Raw genomic sequence first — 18,345 nt, forward strand, 5'->3', positions numbered from 1 at the left:
CCCTCGAGAGTGGCAATACGTTTTCAATGATCAGATGTGCGCAATATGACCATGAAACATTTCATAACAATAACATCACGAAGCATCATGAAACAGTTACAAAACACATAATTAACCTGACCATATCCAGGGGCCATACATCATATAACGAGACCGAAAAGTTCAACAAGTTCGAGTTGAAAGATAAGCATTTGGAAATAGTAGGGAAAAGCTAGGATTTTAAGCTGACTGGCATCTGGAAATAGGAAGCTGCTGTTGAATGTGCGAGCCGCGCCCTAGTTTGATGGGCTTCCTGGACCGCTAGAGGGTTCATTCGGACCAGCAGTTGGTGTAGTAGCACCTGGAGTTCCACTGGCAACATCTTGTTTGATCTCCTCCTTTTCATCAGCTGCAACCCTTCCACTGGCCACATCCTGTTTGATCTCCTCTTTCTCATCAGCTGCAAACCTTCCAATGACCACCTGCGCATCGGCACAACAAAATGCAAAGCGTTAAGAGAAAGCACAAGGTTCTCACTTGCGATGGATGTGTGTTTTCGTGAAACGCTGCCATTTCCCTAACAAGCTGTATACAAAAAGAAGCAAATACTGATTTTACATGGGGATATTAATATGTGTACGACGTACATCGTATGGCACCACACTTTTGTTTCATATAGTTTTCCAGACTTAGGAAGCCCACGTAGCCTTTAACTACTCCAACAAACAGAGGAAGATGGAGTGGAAGCTAACTGACGTGTATATGGAATGAAGTTCTAAGTTGGTCTTTCAGAAGCATGTCAATTCAAGTGAAAGATGGTAACCTGAACAGGTGAAGCTGCAATCAGAGGTCCTGCTAACCCACCGCCGAAGAGACGACCATCATGACCAACAAGCGAAATACTGAATCCACCTTTTAGAGTGCTCAGTCCATTACTTTTTGACGGCACGTACACGCCAGACAAAGAGACAATGTCAAAATAACCCTGCATATTGAATGCAAAGAATTAGATATTGTTTAGGATTGGATTGGAATCATCTCTAGAGGCCAAACAACGGCATTTCATTTTGGAAGACCAGAACTACAAACATTATGTATGCTGATACTAACAGTTAGACAATTTATCTAACTACTCCTCCTTCCGTTCCTAAATATAAGACCTTTTAGAGATTTCAACATAAACTACTTACGGATGTATATAGGCATATTTTAGAGTGCACATTCACTTATTTTGTTCCGTATGTAGTCCATAGTGGAATCTTTAAAAGGCCTTACATTTAGGAAAGGAGGGAGTACTTCACATTTCATTTTGCTTTACCATTCTCTTAATTTGATTGGAGCTGAAGTATAAGTTGTAAAGCATTCCAGCAAAAAAGGATTTTCAGTGTACAGATTCCAAGCTAAAACAATTGAGCAAACCTCATAAATAACAGTTCCACAGGAAGAAGCTGGTTGCTTCAATGTCACATTGCGTACGGCGCCCTCGGCAGACATGATAAAAACTGCCCACCCATTCCCACAATAGGACATGACTTTCGCTGCTACATCCTGAAACCATAGATTACTTATTAGAATTTTAGAATGATACATGCACAAGTAGTGGTAGAATAGATAACCTATCGAAAAGATGGCAAAGATATTAAAAAACAGGAAATGTGAGGGACACCACCAAGCTCTCTTCAAAATAACGCACGATGGATATAGATATAACCGGTTAAAAAAGTTATAAAAGAATCAAGAAATAGAACTTGGCCACTGAATAGGGAATACATTAAATAAATAGAACAACCGAACAAATGAATTTAACTGGTATTGAAGAATACACTCATATCACAAGTCACAAAAATGAAAACTAATCTTGTCTGGATATCTTTGAGAATCTAACAAATGGCCTAACTTCATAATTGCATTCATGTTCATCATACTGAAGCTCCAACTTATTACTGAATGTTCGTGTATCAAATCTGCATTTATATTCAGGACATACTAATGCCTCATGCACATCTGGAATCAATGAAACAACTTTTGAATATGTTGAAATACATAAACATGTGGAAATACAATTATTTCTTGCAGAAGCCGACAACACATACACATAATCATACTAAGCAGGAGCTTCTATATGGCCAGAAAAAAGAAGCAGTATTTATTGAAAGTTTTAACAACCATATGAAGTGCAAGTGAAAAAATATGTATGTACAGATCACATAATGTTAAGTAGGGGCAACTTTGCTCAATATTTTTATTATTTAACACTAAATACATCCACAAAAATAAATCATATTTTTCTAAAAGGAACAACCACTTTCAATTAGATACCCTGATATCCAGTAGTATCCAGATACTATGATAAAATATTAATAGATCACTGCAATGTCTCTAGGAGCATCATAACGGTAGGAAAATTTACCTCTCCACCTTGGATTGTGATGACCTGAGGAACTAATCCAGTGGCACCTGGCTCTGCCCAGAAAAAAAAAGATCCATTTCAAATTAGAAACCATTGGGGAGTATATTGTAATGTTGGCAAACTGAGTATAGAACTGATGTGCATGAGCCTATAAATAGTACATGACTGAACTAACATCCTAGAAATATAATTCCAAAGCACCAGGGAATACTTCTGCGAGAAATCCCAACACGCCATGAATGATTGTAGTGAAATAAACCACTAACTGATGTTTTAATACATCCACAACGAAAGCTTAGTTTTTATGTCTAACATGTGGCAACTCTTACTGAATGTCCAACATGGATAAATAATTACATGCTTGATACAATGTACAAACTAATATGCTAACATTAAAGGACTAGAATACCATCTAACAATCATATCCATCTTTGCACCTTTTCTCTTTCCGCTACTCTAGTTAGTTAACTAACAGAGGCAAGCAAAAACGTTATATACCTGCTACAGCCAACTCCCGCTGCTTCTTGCTGGTTGTGGAGCTCGGCGGCCATACCCTTTTCTTCTTGGCCCGTTGTTTTGAATTCTCAAAGGGTGGTGGGGGTAATGGCGACGGCAGTGCTGGTGGTGCCTGGGGCCTCACGACGCCTACGCCCCACAATCCCAACGTGAAGCCCGGGGGTAGAGCTGGTGTCGGGGAAGCGACAAGACCAATAGGATATGCTGCAGGGAAGATAGCTGGCAGCTTGGTACCATCTGGGGTGTTCTTCCGTGGACGGCCGCGCTTCTGCCTGGGTGGCTGAGAGCTTGCGCTCATGGCAGGCACATGCACAACACCATTGCCGACCATGGGACATGATGAGCGCGGCGCAGAATAGGAAGCGCTACCTTCGTGGGCGTCATCAACGATGGGTTGTGGCTGAGGATGAAGCAGGCTCTTGGGCATTCCCGCGCCATATGCCGCCTCACCCGCCGCCTCCGACATGGCCCCTCCTTCAATTTCACCTCTCAAGCACAACACCAACAACCAGAAAACTCCCCCTTCAATTTTTCTCGACAACTCGGTACTGAAAATACACACAAACCCGGAGCTTTTATAGGGCAAGGGCGGGTCAAAATTTCATAGAGGACCCCAAAAATACATGGAATTCACATGACCTATTTACAATCATCCTGGTGTGGATGTCTTCGGATGATGTGCAGAGATCTTTTTTCTTCTAATTTTTGGTTTTCAAATCCAAAGATGGCATAGTAATAAATACAAACCCCAAAGATGGCAAATCATTAAATGAGAACCCAAAGATGGAAAAAAATAAATGAAAATCCAAAAATGGCAAACAATAAATGGTATGGATGGCATAGTAATAAATACAAATCCAAAGATGGCAAATCATTAAATGAAAACCAAAGATGGCAAAGAATAAATGAAAATCTAAATATGGATTTTCATTGATTGCTATGCCATCTTTAGATTTTGATTTATATCATGCCATATTTTGATTTTGATTGATTACTATGCCATCTTAAGATTTTGATTAATAGCTATGCCATCTTTGGACTTTGATTGATTGTTATGCCATCTTTGGACTTTCATGGGCACTGCTGGAGTCCACCAATGGTTATCTTTTTAAGTTGGCCATGTTTGGATTTACATTGTGTGAGGGATAGGTTAGACGGGTGTGGTTACCGTGCACTCGAGTCGGTGTTATACATGAGATGGTTTATGTTTTACATGATCAAACTTTTCGTCGTAACCGTGCATCCTCATAGCAACAAGGCGTGGATAAAAATGTACCAAAAACTGCTAGAGACCGCGAGTAGTCACTGGAATTTGTGCAACAAAGAACCCACGGAATTGAAAATTTATATTAGGCGCTGAGTGGCTCTTGCACACGCCAAAGCCAGTAATTACTGCCAACCTCAGTCACCATCAAGGTGTTCATTTGAAGAGAAGCCAAACGTCCATCAACGCTAGAACTAAATGCCATCATCGAAAAGGATTTTAGGGTCGAATAATAGGCTCGTCGCAAGCATTGAGGCACATTGGTCGTGGAACAACCCCGTGCTGACCTGGGTCTGGATTCGCCACATGCATCTCGCCGACAATATTATGGAAGAACGATAGATTCATCCACTCTGAACAATCACCCATGTAACAAAGCCATCACCCATCTCATCTCGGCAATTTGCCTCCGAGAGGCAACACCATCCGCAAACAGAAAACTGAATCTCGCTGCCCTAAGCGGATAACAAGCCGACAAAGGCCACCAAATCTTTTATTTCACCGTGGTGACGAAGAACCGATGCATGAATATTAAATACCCTCATTGCCCTCAGGCCAGACACTAAAACCTAACCCTACCTCTATGCAATTGTGGGAAGGCAAACATGGTTCACCTGCCCCTCTGACCGCCGGAGTGGTGGTTGTAGCGAGCAAAACACGGGAACTCAGAATAATTTATCAAGGGGTTGCCTTCTTGTTGCATTTTCTCTAGGCGTAAGGGAAGAGAGGGAAGCAAAGGTTGCATGATCAGAAATGGATGAAGGCATGTCATGATCTTTACACATAAAAAGATTCGAATAATGAATCACAATCCAAATAACAAAAGAATTGGGATGAGTAGGTGTTCTTATGGTAGAAACAAAGGTCTACTCCGGTGGTCAACTCCCCTAAGTTTCATCATCGATTTTACCTTCACCACCTCCATGATAGATCGTTGCCATATTCCATAAAAGAGACTATACGAGCAAACCAATGGAAACAGAGGAGGGAACTCACCAAGATTGTAGTTGCGACATAAACTAGAGTTGCCATTTCAGAAGCGAAAACGCTGGTGGAATCTCCATGTATACCTCCTCCTACAAGCCCCCATGCAAGAAGGCATTCTTCACATCAAGTTTGTGTAAAGGCCACCTGAATTTGCTACATATGATATCAGAATCCTCGCGGTGTTCATCTTTGCTACTGGAGCAAAGGTCTCATCATAGTCAACACAACCCTTGCTTTGTACCTTTCAACATTTCCTTCTGCATTCTACTTCACATTGTATACCCACTTGCAGCTAATTGCCTTCTTTCCTGTTGGAAAGGGCATTAGTACCCATGTCTTGTTCTTACACAGAGCCTCCAACTCTTCCACCATGGCCACTCGCCACTTTGAGTCCTCCTTTGCCTTCTTCCAGTCAGTTGGAATTGACATATACTAAAGAGAAGCAACAAATGTTTTGTGGGATGAAGATAATGCTTCATAGGAGACATACTTTCCAATACCATTGTCATCGAACAAATACCGTTTCTCTTGTATTCCAGTTGTTGCTCGAGTAGTTCTCCTCAAAGCAAAAATCCCCTTAATTGACCCTTCAGCCTGATCCCCGCCAGAGGAGATGGAAATCACATTAGTACTACCTTGTTGTTCCATGAGTGGCTGGTCTAGTTGCCCCCCTAAAGTGCAACCCCATCACCTTGCTTCCGTGCATACACCTTTAGTTGGTCCTCTTGCTCTGTTGTCCACCTTGGCACACTACCAATTTGAGCCGGTGCATGCTTCCGTGAATAAACCTTTAGTTGTTCCTCTTGCTCTATTGTCCACCTCAGCACACTACCAATATGACCTGGTGTAACTACATCACCAGTGGAAGTTGATGCTTGTATCACATGCACCACAAGAGTTACCAATGAGCCGCCTGTTGCTAAAGGCGACTACTGCATCATCTGCATCCGTGTGCTACTACTCTCCTCGTCTTTGACCAATTTCTGGTTGGAGACATTGGTCAAGTCCTTCAAACAAGACATTTAGATCAGTTTTCTCACCATAAAAAGGTTCTGATGCAAGGAACATAACATCCATGCTCACAAATGTCCGCCTCTCAGACGTACGCCATCATTTTTACCCTATTTGACTTGAAGAATACCCAATAAAAATGCACTCCTGATGATCCAATTTGTTTAATGATGGCCTATGATCACGAACAAAACAAGTGGAACCGAACACCTTGGGAGGAACTGGAAATTTATTGCTGTGAAAAACAACTAACTCGGTGATTTCATACCTGTCTCACGGGGTGGCATGTGGTTGATCAAGAAGGTGGGAGAGAGAGAGAGAGAGAAGAGAAGAGAGAGGGAGAGGGGGGAGAGAGAGCGGGAGAGGGAGAGGGAGAGAGGGAGAGAGGGAGGGAGAGAGAGAGAGTGAGAGAGGGGGAGGGAGAGGGAGAGAGAGAGAGAGGAACCTGGGCACATTCATGGTGAACATCAAAGCCTAGGCCACCTCCAGTAGGTGGCGATTTTTTCCTCTATGCCACCCAATTCCGAGGTGTGTCCAGACAAGATGTTTGATATAGGATGTCCTTGTCCAACATGAAAGCACCAATGACCTTGTTAATAGGCATGCAAATTTGAAATCTTGAGAATACCCTCCGACTCTCTTTTGTTCAACTAAATGAACTAAAAAAAACAAAATTCACTTCAATTTTATAACTTTAGTTCATTTGGTTGCACTAAGTAGGGTTGGAGGGTACCCTAAAGGTTCCAAATTTGCATCCTACTTGTTACCATACTCGATGCTATTGTCAGGTCTAAGTGCTTGAATTTTCACATTAAATTGAGTCTGAACAAATGCATAATTTTTTTTGAAACACTAAAATACTTCATTTTATGTTTCAGAAGATAGACCCAAGTCATCCGCAAATGGCAATCAATTAACACAACGAAGTACTTCATACCATTGACAGATAACACTAGACATGTACATACATCAGAGTGGATTAACACAAAAGGAAATATGCTTCTGACCCCCTTACTCACATATGAGGTCCTCATATGTTCAACAAACTACCACGCGTCACAATGTAACTTGCTCTTGTTCACACCATGTTAACATCTTCGGGTCACGTTCAGACATTTTCAGTGTGCATCAAATATACCACTACAAGCCTGAAGGGAGTGTGGCTCTCTCCCTTATAAGGTGGTCCCAGCCTTGCCCCATAACTGAGGTGGGACTAAAGTCATTGGCAACGCCCAATGGCCAGTAGCCTAACACACCACTCATTACATCAAGAAATACTTGAGACATTTTATCAAAAGACACATGTCCCATCCTATAGTGATGGATTTGTTAGCAAGTATTACCACTAGTCTAGGAGTCCTTAATAGGCTATGTTTCTTTGTCTTGTACCCCAAGTCACGTGTTATATATGTGCTCCATGGGCTATGTAATAGAGATACGTTGCTTTCATAACATGGTCTCCGGACGCCGCAATTTGTCCTTATGATCCATTTTTTTCTCGTCCTCGCGATCTAATCTTCGCGCATCAATATCTCTTGGTTGTTGTTGCTGCCTCTACCCACCGCAATGTCCACCGCGACGCCCGCTGGTCGCCACCCAGATCTGGCACTGATCCTGCGCTGCTCTCGCCCGCCTGGTCCGTTACCCCGATCGATTTCCTCTACCGCTTCGCCTCGATCTGCTATCGCCCAGGACCTACAAGCCGCTGCAGGTGCACGTGTCAGCTGTACCAGGCCAAGAGGGGCTGCCGCATCCGTTTTACAGGTCTCCAATCCAATGTTGCATGATTGTCCGTCTGCTAGCTCCAGGGTCCTCGGCTGGCCCCGCGTCCTCGATCTCCGCTCATCTACCCGCGCGCGTGCTCCTCCGCCCGCGCTCCTGCGTCTTGTTGCTTGATCGTTCCAGCCGCTCCCGCCTGCACGCGCACTTGCCTCCCGTATGTAGCTCCTACACGTTGATGGCTTGCTTAGGTGTTGTGTCCTACTAGTATCTCCTAGCATTTGCTATGTGATGTTCATGTTGCTCCTTGTATGTTGCTTTCTTCCCTGTAGCTACTACCGCTGCTCACATGTGCTACTTGCATTGATACATCCTCATGCACATGTGCTCCTCTTTGTTGTTCCTCGTCAGCATCTCATCTGCACAACTTTCTCCATACCTTCTCTTATGCTTTCATGATGTCTTTTGCATCTTCGTCTAGTATGTGCTTTCTAGCTTTCTAGTTTTCTATATTTTTTCCTACGTCCATCAAATCTGTTGATATTTTGTGTCTCTCATGCCATGGAGTCCACCATACCTTTGTTTGTCAGCCTTTCTTTGACCCTGATCCTTTCTATACAACTTTTATGGCCTACTTGATCTTGTTGTTTTCTATAGAATTTTCTAGACTTTTTTTGCATTGGCGATCTACGCCCATTGCCTTTAGCCGCCAAGCTTTTTCCGCCGCCGGTTGTTGTGAGCTATGATTTTCCGCGCAATGCTTTATTCTCTTCATGTGTCATCTTCTTTTGATAACTCATCTTCTCTTAATACTTCTCTTGTATCTTGAAGTGATGTGGTGTCTTCCTCTGCTGCCATCTCTTCGTTATCCTTTTTGGCGACTCGATAGGTTTTCAAGACTCTTCATGCTACGACAACACTCTCAAGATGCGGATTTGGATTATTAATTTTTTTAGTGTTACACTTAGTAGGTTATGTGATGAAGTATTATTATTAGTCTAGGAATCCTTAATAGGGTTTCCTTGCCTTTTACCCCAAGCCATGTGTACTATATATATATGCTTCATGGGCTATCTTATAGAGATAAGTTGCTTTCATAACAGGATCAAGTCTCTAGTCTCCTTATCCTCGGCAACAACAGCTAGCATGCCCATTCCATCTTGGTCCGTCATGTTGCGCTTCATGTACCATAACCACCTATGACTTGTTCTAATTCCAAGACTCCTGCTCGTGGATCTCTCATGGATCAAGAACACAACCTTCTCAAGAATTATCCGGCAATCAATTTGGTCAAAAAAAGCACTCAAGGACACTAAGTTCATGGAAAAAGCTGGCATATGCAACACTGAGGATAATCCAATATTCAGTGTGCAGTTTACTCTCCCAACACCTGTGATGGGTCGGGATGTCCCATCTATTGTGTGAATGTTTTTCTGATGTGCGAGACAGTGTGGAACATAAGGTTTAAGCTCATTAAAGTCTCCTACACCATGTTGTGATGCTCCAGAGTCAAGCACCCATTTAGAGTTTATTTGATGGGCTCTTATTGATGCATATTCAATGTTACCTTCATTTGTATCGACAAAGTTGGCCTAGCTGGTAGTATCTCCTATATATCCTCCTGCATGCTGCTTCCCTTCAGTTGAAGCAGCTACATTTGCCTTGGAGCATTCCAAGGACCACCACCCCCATTCCAACCATCTCGGCTGCTACTGCCAACAGTACTATACCCTCGGCCTCCGTCTCTTTTGTAGAAACGGTTGAAATGGCATGTTTGACTACAATTATAAAACTCCCCAAAACCTCTCTGGTTAGCCACTCTGTAAGCATATTCATTTCCGTCTCCTCTTCTCAACTGCAGGCGTACCTCCTCTTGGGACATCACAGCAGTGGCCTCATCAAGGGACACAAGCGTCGGCTGATGTAGTAGCGCATGCCTACTCTCAAAAGCTTGATCTAGGCCTTTTAGAAACTGCATCACACACCTGCACTCAACCCACTTCGGCAATATCCATGGACTTTGCATGTGGAAGCTGAAGGGAAACATACTGATCGAGATCTGCCCAAAGGTGTTACAGCTTATTCACATACACTAGCATGGTTCTGTCACCTTGACAAATAGCATGGATCTTGTCTTCAATTTGAGACATGAGCAGGTTTCCCTTACTGGAATACCTCGTGGACAGCATGGTCCACACAGTAGAAACATTTGGCAATGTCTTAACAGACACTCCACTTCAAAGGCTAGAGTCATGTAGTTGACACTCCAAAGGCTAGAGTCATGTAGTTGACACTCCACTTCTTCCACTTTGAGCTCTCCGTGTCAGTCGGTTCTTCAGTCATTCCAATAACGAACAACTCAAGTAGTTGCCACGTTGTTCAACTTGACATCATTCCGCATGAGCTCAAGCTTGAACCATGATCTGCGTGAGGCACAACAATGGCGCCACTTGCAGGATGTAACCCCTAGGCAGCTTTCCCAATCATGAGCTGCGCAAGTTTCTCTATATCAGCAGTAAGCTCAGACCCCATGCCTCCCCTAGTCTTCTCTCCTCCTTCCTCTGCAATCAGCACCCACACAACAACAACTACATCAGAGAAAGGTGTGATAGCTCCCGGGTGCCTAGGCACCCTCTATGAACAGTAAAATCAAAAAAATAGAAAACAAAATCAAAAAAATCTGAAACTTTGCAGCATCAACGATGATCAAACTTTGTAGGTTTCTACAAGTTTTCATGTCAAAATATCATGTAGAGAAAGATGTACAAACAAGTTTCAGATTACAGCTAAAAAGTGCTCAAAACTTCAAGCATTGAAATATTTTCCGTGTGTAGAGCTCCTCAAATAGTTTTTTGGCATGAAAACTTGCAAACACCTACAAACTTTCATCATCTTTGATGCTGCAAAGTTTCAGATTTTTCTTACTTTGTTTTCTATTTCTTTTGATTTTACTGTTCATAGAGGGTGCCTAGGCACCCGGAAGCTGAAAATCCACTCTCAACCACCAAATCACTCACTTCAGCTCAGCCAACAACAACCAGCAGGCTAACTCACAACCAGCACCAAGCGCAGCCAGCAGTGCCAGTAGCACCAACCTCAACACTTCTTCCTCCTACAGCAGCCACAGCAACCCTCCAGCAGCACCTTCACTCACAGCCCACCTCCTGTGTGCTGCCGTCGCGCTGATACCATGTGGGATAGTATACAGACTTGAGAATCCGTGCACTCAAGGAGTGGGGGGCCTGCAGAAGGCGCCGGGCTTAGCGAGCCAGCATCGCCGAATTAAATAATTATATGTCTCTGAAATCCATACCTCCCGTGAACTTGGGTTGCGTCATAGTCTCCCATGACACTCAGACAGTTTTCCTCTCGCCCTTCTTTGATCCCCACCAGAACTTCCGTGGTAATCCATTGATGTGTTGGTACAAACCGCGTGGGAGTTTAAAACAGGCCATGGAGTACGTCGGAATTGCCAGAGCAACTGATTTAATCAGAAACTCTTTCCCCCCTGCAGATAGTGCTTTCTCCATCCATTTAGTACTGTAGCATGAAGGAATGACTGTATTGTGAAGAAATATGCTAGATGGGCTCGTCTAGCCCATTAAACCACAAGCCCATCTTCCTATTCTTCTACTAAAAGCTCCCATACGTGCACAATCAGAACGAAAATCAAGTTATCCTCTTCGCGCCGCCTCTCTCCCTTTTCATGTGTCCCTTTGCTGCACCGATGCTGCCTCTTCCTCTCCTTTCTCCCTTGCTGCACCGATGGGAACCAGCCAGAGAAGCTCGATCCCTTGCAAAATCAGTCAACCTGCCGTTGGAGTAGTTGAACCTTTGTCACGGAGGATGAATCCTCACTGGGGAGAACAAATCCTCGCCGGGGAGATTGATTCCTCACCGGAGGAGACTGATTTCTCGCCGGCCGCTTTTTTGAGCGCCTGGGTCCAAAGCAAGGCTTTGTGCCAACGCCCAGCGCTTAAGCACACCTAGGTGAACGCCTTTTTGAACTACATAATAGCTAACCTTACACTCATAAACTTATTTCACATATGTTAACTAAAAGTATATAAGACCAAAGAAACCACATGGCTCACAAGAACATCTAATTTCATAGCAGGGAAAGGACTAAAAAGGACAATAACTCCATTGCTATGTACTCCCTCTGTAAACTAATATAAGAGTGTTTAGATAACTAAAATAGTGCTCTAAACGCTCTTATATTAGTTTATGGAGGGAGTAAATAGCTAACCTTACACTGAAACTTATTTCATAGATGGTAATTAAAAATAGATCGGACTGGAGAAACTACATAGCTAACAAGAACCATCTAATTTCAGCCAACCAAGACATTTAGTGTGCAATTTTTCCAGGTTCTCGAAAATAAGTTGGTAATGCTAAGATCTTAAGCACCAAACTGCACCAGCAGCTAATAGAACCTTATTCTCAATTTAGAAAAGATACATTGCCGATCCCAAGATAGCAGGATATACAAGTGGATAAAGACAAAACAGATTTCAGATATAATAGACGTAACAGTTAAAAAAAGGTAAATCAAAATAAAACTTCAATAGACGAATCTAAATTAACATGATCTCAATACCGGAGCAACTATTTTCTCCAGCCGCGAGCTCTTCGCAGGTTTGGCTTCAAATGATTCAAGAATCCTGAGTCCCATCCAGTACCTTTGTCATATGAAAAAATGCCAGCAGGATCAGTAAGCCCAAAAAATTATACAAACGAAATGGCTAAAGAAATGCCAAGGGGAGCATTCCCCTCCTAAGAAAATATATTCAAGCACAGCCTGAGGAGCAAATGGTAAGTCTGCCAAAAATACGAAGTTGGTTTCTTATTAGGGACACAACATTGGTTTCGTTAGATAATATAAATAAAAAACATGGTCTACTTCTTACAGAAAGGTGGAGATCTAGAAAAACAATCTACATGACAAACTTCTTTCAGTCAAGGGCAAACTTCTGTGAATCCCATAGCATAACATCAATTTTAGGATACGAAGGTGTTCCCTGAAAGAAAGGCAGTTCAACAAAAATAGAAAAAAAAAAGTTATAACAAAAACCAATACAGAGAAGCTGCTCAGGCCAAGAAAAAAAAAAGCTACAACAAAACTGGAATTAGCATTGTCATGGTACCAAATATGATATTTATATCTAATTTAATTGAAAGGGGGAGGGTACCACTCCTAGTTTCAACAGGAACAATAGCGGTAGTAGGACAGAACTGAATCCACAATAACAGTATGAACCAAGCAGAGAGGTGAGGGAATCCTGTGTAGAACGCAAACTACAAGGGCGGAGGCTCGAAGACGGCGCGGCGACGAGACGAGCCGTTCGTTTCGCTGTCGCCGCATCCCCAGGGCGGAACCAGCGGCAGGCGGGGCGGCGGCAGGCGGGGCGGCGGCGGCGTGTTGTCTCGGTTGGTGGCAGCGGCAGGGTTTTCCTATGGCAGGGGGATTCGGGGGAGAAACCTATATGACACTCAATGCGTCAAAATGATGGGCCTCGCGCAAAGGAGGCGACCCAAGCTAACCGATGGGCAGGCCCATTCGCCTACATACATACAGTAGAAATAGGACGGGCCTGTTTTGGAACATTCTAGAAGGTTCCCGGCAACTTTTTACCGGTTTTGACAACCTTCTAGAAGGTTCCTCAACCAGTTTTTTCTTCCACCTTTTTATCTTATGTTTCCTGTTTCTGTTTCTTTTTCTTTTTCATCTTATTTATTTGAAATAATGCTCGAGAATTACAATACTATTCGAATTTCAAAATATATTTTATGTTACTCAAAGTTTTTGGATATTTTTGTTTCAATTATTTTTCTTTTTCCTTGTTTGTTTTTCGGTTTCCTCTTTGTCACAAAAATCACTCCCTTCGATTCAAAATAAGTGTCACCATTTTATACAGAGATTAGTTTAGAACTATAAATTTCAAATAATTTTCTTGTTTTTAAAAAATCACAAATTTAAAAATGTTCAGGATTTTATAAAACAATTCTAATTTCAACAATTGTTTGTATATAAAAATAATGTTCTCGAATTTCAAAAAAACTTCGCAGTTTGAACAAAACTCACCAATTTAAAACAATGTTCGTATTTCAAAAATTATTATTGGTTTAAAATTTTCGAATGAAATTCATAAAATTATCTACTTATTAAAAATGTTCACAAATTCACTTTTTTTGAATTTTCAAATGTACACATATACAAACTTTTTAAAATTTTGGTTCACATATACAAAAAATGTTTCAATTTTTCAAAGATGTATATGTTTATGATATATTGTTTGCAAATTCATAAATTATTCATACTTTCTAAAAATATTCAGATTTTAAAAAATATACACCTTTTCAAAATATTTCTCATCTTGGTATAAAAAAATGTTCACAATAGTCACTGCTTTTGGTTCACTACGGGTGTGTTTGGTTGGAGAACCAACTGTCATGGAATGGAATGGTTCCATTCCAGAGGAACGGTCGGTTCCGTTCCTGTGTTTGGTACGAGCAAAAAAGTGAAACGGGATGGTTCCGTTCGAGTGTTTGGTTGGGAGGCATGGAATGAAAAATGGAAGGGAGAGGGCCGGCGGCGACGCAGCAGAGAGGAAGGGAGAGGGCCGGCGGCGCGGCGCGGCAACAGAGAGGGAGGGGGCCGGCGGCGTGGCGACGCAGCAGAGAGGGAGGGAGGGGGCCGGCGGCGCGGCGCGGCAGCAGAGAGGAAGGGGGCCGAGCGCCGCGGGGGCCGAGGGCGCGGCGGCCCCGGCGATGGCGCGCGCGGCGGCGAGTCCGGATCGCGCACCCGGCGCAGTGCGGCGGCGACGAGGGCGCGGCGGCCTCGGCGATGGCGCGCGCGGTGGCGAGTCCGGGTAGCGTCAGTGCAGCGCGGCGGCGACGAGCCTGGGCACGAGCGGCACTACGGCGTCGCGCGGGTGGGCGGGGCCGAGCAGCGCGAGCAGGCGCAGCGATTGGCGCCGCAGCGGCGCCTTGTCCGTGGCAGACAGCGGCGAGGAAGACGGGCAGCTCGAGCGGCGCATCTGGGAAAGGAGGAGACGAGTTGCGCGAGACGAGCCGTTCCGTGTGATTCCGTCAATTTCGTGGTACTAGCACGTTCCGGATCTGAGTGGAATATTCCCTAAAACTGGAATGAGTGGGTTTTGTTTCAGTTGGTAAACCAAACGCAGGAACGAGGACTAGGAACGGGTCCGATCGGTGACATTCCAGCCGATGACAGCAACCAAACACACCCTACAATAGCGCAATCCGGTTCTGTGCCTTTGGTTTGTTCTTTAAGGTATGTGCTGCTTTACAATTAACAATGCTAGTCAGCTCCACTTGTTAGGAACACGCATTCAACATTCATGGGCGCCTACTCGATTCCTAGCCAATGCATCGTACTTTTCTCAAGTCTTTTTGTCTCACAGTATTGCTCAATGTGATGTCGCCCAATGGCAGGCTACCTCCTGTGCGCGGCACCGCCTATTTGATGTAAAGAACATCAATATGGGCTATCGTATTGTAGCCGAGCAACTAGTTAGCAAGTGCTTCCTTGCGAACCTTTCAGCGATCGCCCCCGCGTGCCGTCACTTGGCACGTTTTCAACCGCCGCCACGTGTCGCACGTTGAGCGTTTTCTTCGGATTATACTTTTTTTTTCGCATGCGTTTTCACCTTTTTTGAATGGTTTTTTTCTGAAATTTTTGGTATTATGATTTTTCATCGGTTTATTGTAACTTTTGGATGAAAAAAATATTTTTTTTTCATGAAAAAACGCGCTTTCTTTTTTTTCACGGAAAAACTTGATTTCTGTTTTTTTTTGCGATAGACACGGTTTTGCTTTCACGAAGGCATGATTTTGCCTTCACGAGAGGCACACCCATGCCTTTGAGAAAGGAAAAAAAATGTGTTTTCTGTTTTTTAGAGAGGTACAGTTTTGCTTCCGCGAAAGACACGGTTTTGCCTTCACGAGAGGCACCTCTCCCGAAAGAAAAGAAAAACGTGTTTTCTGTTTTTTTTTTGCGAGAGAAATGTGTTTTCTGTTTTTTCGAGAGGTACGGTTTTCCTTTCGCGAAAGGCATGATTTTGCCTTCACGAGAGGCACGCACGTGCCTCTCCTGAATGAAAAAAATAGGTTTTCTGTTTTTTTTTGCGAGAGGCACGGTTTTGCTTCCGCGAAAGAAACGGTTTTGTCTTTGCGAGAGGCACGGCCCTGCCTCTCCCGAAAAGGAAAAAAACGCATTTTTTGCTCTCTTTATTTTTTACGAGAGGCACGGTTTTGCCTTCGCGAGAGGCACGACCCGTGCCTCTCGGAAAGGAAAAAAACACGTTTTCTGTTTTTTTTTCTATCGCGTGAGGCACGGTTTTTTATCCGTTTTTTTTCTTCTGGTTTTTCTCACGATTTTTTTCCATCAAAACCTATCAACATGGGATCTAGTTTTGAAGATCTCGACGCGAGGAAGTCAACGGTGAAAACGGTTCGAGATTTGAACGCACGGTTTAGGAGATAAAACGTTTTGAAAATACGGATCTACGAAAAAAGAGAAAACTTCCAGGTTGCGGCAAGTGGCACGCATGCAGTGCGTCATTTATCACAACCTGTGAAGGTGGAAGTAATCGTTGGAAAGTGTATTCGCTAATTAGTGATTTCGGAACTAGAAAGTTAGCTCGATTAGCGTCACAACATCGGGATTTCGCTGAAGACGCCCCCAGTTGGGCCGGCCACATAGGTATTGCTATTTTTTCTTTTTTCAAATATTTGTTCTAAAATTTAAAATATTATTTTGCAAATCCAAAATTATTCTTGTATTTAGAATTTGTTCACGATTTACCAAAATTATTGGCCCTAAAAAAGTTACATATTGTTAAAGTTTATTTCACAATTCAAAGTTTGCTCAACGTATATCACAAAATGTTATATATAAAAATGTACATCACAAAATGTTCTATGTAAATTGAAATATTAGTCAACATATATCCATAAAATTTTCAGTGTGTACTAAATAATTGTTCATCAAATATTACAAAAATGTTCAATCTATTTATAAAAAAAATTCAGTGTGTATTTAATGTTGTTCATCATATGTTACAAAAATGTTCAATGTGTACTTAATTTTTTTCCGCATATATTAAAAAAATGTTCATTGCTCATCTAAAAGTTGGTCATCATATATAAGAAAAATTAATAAATGTTTGTATTTCCATAATTGTGTTCATGTTTTCTGTAAGTATTCATGTTTTTCAAACATAATTATGTTATAAAGTCTGCTCGTATTTTAAAAAAATCACAAATTTTAAACATTATTTAAAATTTTAAGGAGAATTTTTCACAAATTTTTAAAACAATTGTTCGATTAAAAAGTAGATATATCACTGCATTGGCACTCTAGTATTAGGAGCAGCAATGAATACTGCTGCTGTGCATGAGGTCGTGTGTTCGACTTCATCTTGAACATTTTGTTTTACGTTAACTTTTTACATTTGCTCGTTGCCTGGGTATGGGCCGGACCGTTTGCGCTGCGTTCAAATAGAATCTCTCCAAAAAAGGAACTATAGGCGAATGAACCAGCAAAAAGACGAACCTCAAACGGCCCTTTTTTGAATGGTCATCAGGTAAAGAGGATCCCTACATGAATATATTGCTCAAAAAGTTGTCGAAGTCAAGAGTCATCCTTTGAATTTTGGCCGATCAAGTTTATAAGAAAAACCGGATCAAAAAAAACTAAACAAGTTGACCCCGTTTATGACGGAAACCGGGCTGAAAACCGTACAGATAACAAGGTTACATAAGGTGAGGAAAAATTTGCCACGACCTAGCTAGCACGCAGAAAGACCAATACCATGGGAGACACAAGTAGATGTGGGATGTTGTCGAAGCATCATACTTAGACTCTTGAAAGGACCACGATGACGCCTAGAGGGGGGTGAATAGGCTATTTAAAAACTTCTTTAGATTTGGCTTAAAACTAATGCGGAAATAAACTAAGAGGATACTTTTCAAGCACAAATTCTAAATGCAATAGGAACCGCAACGTGCACCAACAACACGATCTACCAAGATGGACACAACACGGTTACTAACAAGCACAAGTAAGTTACACAATCTTACTTGAGCTATATCACACGACGAGTAGGTGAACGACACAAGATACTAGATCACACTATAGCACTCGATATATCAAAAGCTGCAAGTGTGAACGTGTGGATATAGAGGGTATGCTTGAACGATTAATCTTGTACAAAGAAATAGCCAACACAATATAATGAGCACAAACAATATGCAATGTATGTATGCTCAAGTAACACAAGTAAACCACAAGTAAGGAGTTAGAGTTAAGGATAACCAAGGTCACTGAGACAAAGATGTATCCCGATGTTCACTTCCTTGGAGTGAAGCTAGTCATCGTTAGAGAGGTGGATGTTACCACAAAGGCACACCAACGCCACGAAGGCTCATCCTA

The 18,345-nt window shown here is 42.5% G+C and overlaps 1 protein-coding gene across 2 annotated transcripts; it reads right to left on the minus strand.

Annotated features, from left to right (window-relative positions):
* Positions 1 to 46: 46 nt before the first annotated feature.
* LOC123407268 (AT-hook motif nuclear-localized protein 10-like) lies at positions 47 to 13,271 on the minus strand. Of its 2 annotated transcripts, none has more exons than XM_045100371.1 (6): positions 12,487 to 13,271; positions 2,888 to 3,453; positions 2,390 to 2,442; positions 1,399 to 1,527; positions 803 to 964; positions 47 to 461 (listed from the first exon to the last, which is right to left on the minus strand). In XM_045100371.1, exons 2-6 carry the CDS (start codon positions 3,369 to 3,371, stop codon positions 276 to 278), a joined length of 1,014 nt encoding a protein of 337 aa, XP_044956306.1. In that variant the 5' UTR covers positions 3,372 to 3,453; positions 12,487 to 13,271; the 3' UTR covers positions 47 to 275. The 2 variants fall into 2 exon arrangements, with proteins under 2 accessions (XP_044956306.1, XP_044956305.1); XM_045100370.1 differs by lacking the exon at positions 12,487 to 13,271 and adding an exon at positions 10,904 to 12,039 and having other exon boundaries at positions 2,888 to 10,447.
* Between the last annotated feature and the right edge of the window lie 5,074 nt (positions 13,272 to 18,345).

The sequence above is a fragment of the Hordeum vulgare genome, chromosome 7H (assembly GCF_904849725.1).
Source record: "Hordeum vulgare subsp. vulgare chromosome 7H, MorexV3_pseudomolecules_assembly, whole genome shotgun sequence".
Classification (NCBI taxonomy): Eukaryota; Viridiplantae; Streptophyta; class Magnoliopsida; order Poales; family Poaceae; genus Hordeum; species Hordeum vulgare.